This window comes from Anolis sagrei, chromosome 3 (assembly GCF_037176765.1).
Source record: "Anolis sagrei isolate rAnoSag1 chromosome 3, rAnoSag1.mat, whole genome shotgun sequence".
NCBI lineage: Eukaryota > Metazoa > Chordata > Lepidosauria > Squamata > Dactyloidae > Anolis > Anolis sagrei.
Genome location: NC_090023.1, coordinates 222849143 through 222857326, shown reverse-complemented (window position 1 = coordinate 222857326; position 8184 = coordinate 222849143). Strand labels below are relative to the sequence as shown.

Here is an 8184-nt window from a genome sequence, read left to right as displayed (position 1 = left end):
GCATCAAAACATCCGGGCGTCCCTTGGCCAACGTCATTGCAGACGGCCAATTTTCTCACACCAGAAGCCACTTGCAATTTCTCAAGTCACTCCTGACATGAAAAAAAAAATCCCGAGAGAGCGCGGATGAGCTCCCTCTGTCAGCTCCAGCTCCCCATGCGGGGACATGAGAGAAACCTCCCACAAGGGTGGTAAAAACATCAAAACATCTGGGCGTCCCCTGGGCAACGACCAATTCTCTCACACCAGAAGCGACTTGCAATTTTCTCAAGTCGCTCCTGTCACGAAAATAAATAAAACAATCAAACAACCTCCTGCTTGGAAGACCCATCCAAGCGTGGGACGTGGGACGAAGGAGGCAAGACCCATTCAACTCTGGAACGAACATTGGCGGAGTCTCGTTCTCTGGAGGGCCATCTGTCGGGAGTGCTTTGATAGGACTTGGGGGGCCTGAACTCTTCGCCTTCCTCGTCCTTCTCCTGGTCCTGAGAGAGGGCTCCGGAGCAGAAGGGCGGGTCTGCCGGGCTGGGCTCCGCCTGCCTCCTCCTCCTTCCCTCCTCCCTTCTTCCTCGCCCGGCTGCGAAGGAGGAGGAAGAGGAGGAGGAGGAGGAGCGCTGGGGCCGGGTCTGGTGGCTTCTCCAGAAGCGGGCGAGCAGGCGAGGGCTGGCGGGCTGGGCGGGCGGCCGGCAAGCAAGCAGGCGGGCGAGTCAAGCAGAGGGGCCCTCGGCTCCTTCCTTCCTCCCTCCTTCCTTCCCTCCCCTTTCCTTCCTTCCTTCCTTCCTTCTTCCCCGAAGAGGCGGACGGACGATGAACAAGCTCTACATCGGCAACCTGAGCCCGGCCGTGACCGCCGAGGAGCTCCGGCAGCTCTTCGGGGAGAAGAAGTTGCCCCTGGCCGGCCAGGTCCTGCTCAAGTCGGGCTACGCCTTCGTGGACTATCCGGACCAGAACTGGGCCATCCGGGCCATCGAGACCCTCTCGGGTAAGAAGAGATGGAGAAGGAGGAGGAGAGAAGGGGGTGGAGTGGCCGGCGGAGTTGGTGAAGGAGGGCGAGAGAGAGAGAGAGAGAGGGAGACCCACGCGGCCCAAGGAGGGGGAGAAGAGAAGCAGGGAGGTCCCTCGTGTCTGGAAGTGGAGTGAAAGGGTCAGGAAGGGTGGGAGTCGAAGTCCAAAGCACTCCCCGCCTGCTTGACAAGAGAGTGGGGTCTCTCCACGCGCGCTCCCCCCCCCCCCCCCACCAAGCCCGACACGCACACTTGAGGCCCCAATTGAGGAGCCCTCTACTTTCTTCCTTCCTTCCTTTCTTTCTGCCCCTTCTTCTTCTCTCTTGACTTTCCCCTCTCTGCCCATCTCAATGCTGCGCCGCCTCTGCCTCTGCTGCTGTTTCTCTTTCTGCTGCTTCGTTCTTCTTCTCGGGCGGATTTTTCGCTCATTTTTTTCTCCGATTTTATTGAGCGGCTCCCGGGCGCGGAGAAAGGCCGCTTGCCTCTCGCCCGGCTCCCGCGGGATCCGGGGCCCCTTTCTACGAGGAGCCCGGCCCCAACTCCGCGGGGGGCCCGAGCACGGAGCCCCCAAGGCGCCCGCGGGGCCCCGCCTCACGCGCCGCGCCTGCTGCCTGGGGACGGAGCAGAGCCGAGCCGAGCAGGGCAGAGCAGAGCGGAGCAGAGCAGAGGGGGGGAAGCAAGCAGGGGAGCCACCCCCGACGAGGACGAGGAAGAGGGGTGGGGGGGGGGGGCGAGGAGGAGGCAGCCAAACGGAGACTTTGGGGGGAGGGGAAAGAGAAAGAGACCACCCAAGTTGGGGTGTCCGTGCCCCCTCTCTCCCCCTCCCCTCTCCTGGCCAGCTTGGCAAAGCCCCCCTTGAGTTGCCCACCCCCTCTTGAGAGGTTTCTCTCTCTGGGCGCCTCTTCTCCCTCCTGCCTTCCTTGGCATTTAAAGGCCGCCTCAGGACCCCGAGAGTTTGAAGTCAGGAGAGTTGCCTCTCTTCAGGAGGATGGCGCCACAGGCACGGGGGAAAAAGGGGCCCGCCAGACAAAGGCACTTTCTTTCTTTCTTTCCCCCACATGCTCTCAGGGTCAGTCCCTAGTAGTAGGGGCAAGAGCCATGTCTCCACCGAAACACACCCCGTTGCGACTTCTCCCGCGCAAACAAATAATGATGGGGAATTCGCCCTTAGCGTGGCCAACGCACTCAGGCCTTCTTCACACGTGCCTTACCGAGGCCCGCGTGGAGCGAGGAAGGGAGAGGGGGCGCCCCAAGCAGGCTTCCTTCAGGGCAGCAAAGAGGTGGGAAGTTGGTGCCAATGCGGCCAGAGTTTGGGCCAGGAGGGTGGCTTCCCCTCGCTGGAGAGGATGGCGCCACAGGCGTGAGGAGGCCTCCCCAAACAAAGGCGCTCCTTCCTTCCTGCACATGCTCTCAGGGCCAGTCCTCACAGGGGCAAGGTCTCTCTCCTTGCCCCGGCTTCTTCCACCCATAACTGGCCCCCTTTCCCCTGTTCTGCCACCAGCTTATGCTCTCAGGGCCAGTCCTCCTGGGGGCAAGGTCTCTCTCCTTGCCCCGACTTCTCCCACCCAGAATTGGCCCCCTTTCTCAGGGCCAGTCCTCATGGGGACGTCTCTCTCCTTGCCTCGATTTCTCCCACCCATAATCGGTCCCCTTTTCCTTGTTCTGCCACCAGCTTATGCTCTCGGGGCCAGTCCTCGTGGTGGCAAGGTCTCTCTCCTTGCCCCAACTTCTCCCATCCGGAATTGCCCCTCTTTCCCATATTCTGCCACCAGTTTATGCTTTCAGCGACAGTCCTCTTGGGGGCAAGGTTTTTCTCCTTGTCCCAGCTTCTCCCAACCAGAATTGACCCCCTTTCTCCTGTTCTGCCATCAACTTATGCTCTCAGGGCCAGTCCTTATAGGGCCAAGGTCTCTCTCCTTGCCCCAACTTCTCCCAACCAGAATTGGCCCCCTTTCCTCTGTTCTGCCACCAGCTTGTGCTCTCAGGGCCAGTCTTCATGGGGACAAGGTCTTTCTCTTTGCCCCGACTTTTTCCACCCCTGTTCTGCTACCAGTTTAGGCTCTCAGGGCCAGTCCTCATGGGGGGCAAGGTCTGTCTCCTTGTCCCAACTTCTCCCACCCATAATTTGCACCCTTTCCTCTGTTCTGCCATCACCTTATGCTCTCAGGGGCAAGGCCTCATGGGGACAAGGTCTCTCTCCTTGCCCCAACTTCTCCCACCCAGAATGGCCCCCTTTCCTGTATTCTGCCACCAGCTTATGCTCTAAGGGCCAGTCCTCATGGGGAGAAGGTCTCTCTCCTTGCCCCAACTTCTCTCAGCCAGAATCGGCCCCTTTCCCCCTGTTCTGCCACTAGCTTCTTTCTGAGTGACCAGAAATCATGCTGCTCTTTCCTCAAGTTCTCTTTTCTCAGCCTCTCCAAAGACCTGACTCTCTTCTTTCCCTTTTTGCCTCCCAAGGTAAAGCCGAGCTGCATGGCAAAGTCATGGAAGTGGATTACTCTGTCCCTAAGAAACTAAGGTAAGGACATACCTCGCTTATTCTTTCTGCTACAATGGATTGACTCATTTGTTCACCATAACTGGAAAAAGAAAGAAAGAGAGAGAGAGAGAGACAGGATTGCGTCACTGGAGTTGAGGCTGTGTGGTACTTTAGAAGTTGCATTGTTGCTTTGGTTGTTCTTTCTCATTTGGAAGTCACCGGTGTTTTCTCTTCTTGTATGGACATAGTTTTCCCCCCACAGGCACTTGGTGATTCCTTTGAAATGTCATTCAGCCTTAACAAAGGCTTCCTGTGACCTTTCTAGAAACTGTTTATAGCCTGATCCTACTACTGTGTACATCTGCTTGGAAGTAAGGCCCTAACTGATATTTAAGACGAGGAGTGTTTGGAAACAGGGTTGGAATTGGAAACAGGACAAACTTAGGCCCTCCAGGTGTTTTGGACTTCAACTCCCACCATTCCTAACAGCCTCAGGCCCTTTCCTTTCTCTCCTCAGCTGCTTAAGTTGAAGTCCAAAACACCTGGAGGGCCCATGTTTGCCCATGCCTGATCTAAAGCATTACCAGCCATGTGATGTTGCTGTTTGGTTGATATTCAAAAGCTAATTCCTAACTTTGCAACTACTTCATAATTCAGAAATTTTGGCATCTCTTCTGTGTGTCTTGTATCAACTATATCTCCTTTGCTTTTTTAAAAAAATGGATAATAATTCATAGTAGAGGTGCATTGGCTTGTGTCAACAACAGCTCTGTCCTTATTGTTGTGCTGTATTTCCGCATTGGATGGTGGTTACTGTCATTCCATACAAAATGCATTCAAAAAACGTTGTTGGTGGTATTTTGGAATATGATGCCCTCATTGTAGTGTTTTTGATCTCTATACAGTTTTCATTTACTTTATGGTTTCAACAGTATAAACAACTGCAGTTTTCTAGCACAACTTCTGAAACTATAGACAGACTCATATGTTCTGCTGCACTTTGTTTCCAAGTTTCTTAGACAGTGAGTGGAAGAGTGGTGTTGTTGATTTTTCTTCTCTTTTTAATAGTCTGTATTTCTTAATCACCAACAAGGCAGCACACCCTTAATATTATAGAGGGGAAAATAATCCCAGTCATATAAATATGTTTTGTTCCTTTAGAAGATCTGTTTTTATGTCTGTTTTTTCCAAAAAGCAGCTAAATTGACTTTACACTTGGGAGCAATGCAGAATATTCCATTTCCTGAAGAGTTCAGAGAGTTTTTTTTATTTCCTGAGTAACATGAAAGTTCCAAATATATTTTTGAGCTTCCATTTAAAAGAAATGGTCATCATGCTAATTTCTTGCAAGGCATAGTGGGATTTCCCCCCAAGAATAAGAAATTGCATTTAAAATTCAGATCTGAAAAGATGGAGAGTGTACAAGTGTGGAATTTCCCACACAAGTAATCCTATCTCATGTTTTTCACTCCCTGAAATATTAAAAAGACGCAAAAGCATGGTAAATACTTGTCTTAAAAACATATTTGTTTCAAAGTGACATAATACTGTTTCTGTGAGAAAACTGACCCAGTCCAGAACTTATATAGATTGGGTTGCTTTGAGTTTTCCGGGCTGTATGGACCATGTTCCAGAAGCATTCTCACCTGACATTTCATCCACATCTATGGGAGGCATCCTTAGAGGTTGTGAGGTCTATTGGAAACTAGGAAAATGGGGTTTATATATCTGTGGCATGTCCAGGGAGGGAGAAACAGGCCATCAACAGATCTCACAACTTCTGAGGATGCCTGCCATAGATGTGGGTGAAATTTCAGTAAAAAATGCTTCAGGAACACGGCCATACAGCCCGGAAAACTCACAGCAACCCAATCTATATATCTGTGGAATGTCCAGGGTGGGATAAGATCTCTTGTCTGCTTGAGGCAAGTGTGAATGTTGCAATTGGCCACCTTGATTAGCATTTAATGGCCTTGCAGCTTCAAAGCCTGGCTGGTTGCTGCCTGAGGGAATCCTTTTTTGGGAGATGTTAGCTGGCCCTGATTGAGTCATGTCTGGAATTCCCCTGTTTTTGAGTGTTGCTCTTTATTTGCTGTCCTGATTTTAGAGTTTTTAAATATTGGTATATAAATTATACTGGTATATAGAATATTATATCAATTATTCACATGAGCATTCACATGACGGATACCTATAAAATGGGATGATGTTGTGAGAATATATGAAAACAGCAACACTAGTAGAAAAAAACTGCTTAGAGATTCTTAATCATGCTGTGGTTTCCTTATCCATGTTTATTTTAAGTATTTCTCATGTAACTGACTCTAAAAACCCTTGATCACAGGCATGGGAAAACTTGAGCTCTCCAGATGTTTTAGACTCCGACTCCCATAATTCCTGACAGCCTATCAGCTGTTAGGAATTGTGGGAGTTGAAGTCCAAAACACTTGGAGGGATGAAGTTTGCCCATGCCTGCTTTATCATAATATACTTTTTGTAGACTTTTGGCTTGGAGATTTTAGTTCTGTGCTAGGTATAAATTTCTGTGGGTTTTGAACTTATGAATATTCAGGGCACTCCTAATTCTTATTCACAAATCCTCACTTATATTCGATATACTGTTCTCGGTTCCTGGTTTATGAACAAAAAGCCTGAGAATTAGTGCATTCCCATTCATACTTACTAAAAAATAAGTTCCACTTGTCTCAGTGGGATTATCCCCCAAGTAAATGTGCATGGTATTGGTGTTGTTGTTTTTTAACAGAGCAATGGTAAAAGCTGATTACTTCATGGTCAAATTCTAAGATTTGCTACACCGCCAATTGAACGTACTGGGTTTGGAAAACTAGGTCTGATCACTATGTTGCATGTAGGTACATCAATGCACGTTTCAAATTGCATGGTTAGCAGTTTTATTGTATGAGTTAGTCACATTTTTGTGTGTGTGTAACACTGGTTTCAACATGACAATATGCCTTCTGTATCATAGTTATAATTGCAGTGCCCTTTTCAGGAAGTATCCTGGTTTGGGAAAATGAGGTTGTATAATTCCAAATTGGAAAATGAGGTTTGTCTATGTCTTTCAGTAGGGTTTTCTTAATGCTGTTGGTAATTAGAAGAGTAAGTTTTGTGCACACAGGTCATAGAGACATTCAGTGATATCAGGAATTGCACTAAGAAATCATGGAAATCAATTCCAGCATTGTTTGCTTAATAAATTATCTCAAGGATTTCATTGTGGAGCTTGATTATGTGAGGTTAGCAAGATGGTTTCAGACAGATTGCCTAGTCAGATACAGCTGTAGCAATTTTAAAATTAGTCTGCAAAATGTTTAATTTATGGCAACTAACTTTCCATGGTGTAAAAGTGGAATTTGAGGCTTCAAAATAAAAAGTGCTTGGATTTTGTAATATGTGGGTATTTTTCAGCCTTGTTCTTACAAAGCAAATGCACCCTTGAGTGTTCAGCTACTTTAGAAATTAAAATTATCCTTGAAAGAAATCTCTTGTATCACAATGCAGTCTGCAAATTGAGATGTCACATTTTACATTTAAATTAATTTCTGCGCAAAACAGACACCAGGAACAAAATCCCAGATGCCTCTTCTGAAATTCCTTTAATATTGTGATTTAAACCAGTAATTCTAAAACATTTTTATTATAATTTGCTCCATTAAAATATTTAAGAACAACAAGGCATCTTGGGACATTGTATAGCCATTGATTGTTGTATAAATTTTCCTGGACCAAAGTACATTTCTGTGCAAAGGTGTACCGTGAAGGGTTGCTCTTGCTCACAAAATCTCATGTATTTTGATAACAAAATCTCATGTATTTTGGTCATGCTGTGAGATTCTTGATCATGTTGTGGTTTCCTTATCCATATTTATTACAAATAGTTCTCATGTAACTGACTCTAAAAACCCTTTATCATTAAAAAAAATAAAAATTATATTAATTTTTAAAATTTAATAATATGTGATTATGCTATTAACAGCAGCTAGATTATTAATTGCAAAATATTGGAAAGGAAAAATGAAAACACAAATTAATGAATGGTGTAAAAAATCAGGAAAATGGCATTGAATGATAAGCTAATATAAAATTTAGAAGTAAAGAAGGGATTATGGGGAAAAATGACTTTGAAAGTATTTGGAGAACATTTTTTAGAAAAAGTATTGGAAAAAGAAGATGGGAATTTACCTCCAAATGAAGATTTGCACTTTTGGTGGGACTTTAGATGACGAGATGGCTCTGGAGAAGGGAGGCGAAAGGAAACAAAAAAGGGGGAAGTATAGTATATGTCTATATAAATGTTTTTTTCCCCCTCAAATTAAAAATATTTTAAAAAATTAAAAAGCAGAGAAACGTTTACCAATATTTTTGGAATTTAATGTAAAGAATAAGGCAGTCCATCTAAAAGAGAAATGCCCTGTCGTCAAAACAATGATATAAGTAAATCTGGGGGGGAAAACCTTTATCATTATATACTTTTTGTAGCCCTTTGGCTTGGAGATTTTAGTTCTGTGCTAGGTATAAGATGCCTGTTAAGATGCCACAGGATTCCTTGGTGGTTTTTCCTGAAAGTTCTTCCCTGGTTAAAATTAGTGACATGCATTTCTGATTCAGCAGCTCTAGGATCTGTTTCATAGTTTGCAAATAATACAGCCTCTATGTAAGTTGCATTAAACAGGTTCTGAA

General features: G+C 46.4%; 1 protein-coding gene across 2 annotated transcripts in view; it reads left to right on the top strand.

Annotated features, from left to right (window-relative positions):
• The first annotated feature begins 567 nt into the window (after positions 1–567).
• The window catches only part of IGF2BP2 (insulin like growth factor 2 mRNA binding protein 2), a 76469-nt gene continuing 68852 nt past the window's right edge, over positions 568–8184 (top strand). Inside the window, exons 1-2 of one of the 2 annotated variants that reach the window (XM_060768032.2) lie at positions 568–982; positions 3462–3522. In XM_060768032.2, the coding sequence (XP_060624015.2) occupies positions 808–982; positions 3462–3522 (236 nt within the window). In that variant the 5' untranslated portion in view covers positions 568–807. The remainder of the gene's footprint in view (positions 983–3461; positions 3523–8184) is intronic. The other variant, XM_060768033.2, reaches the window with a different exon arrangement.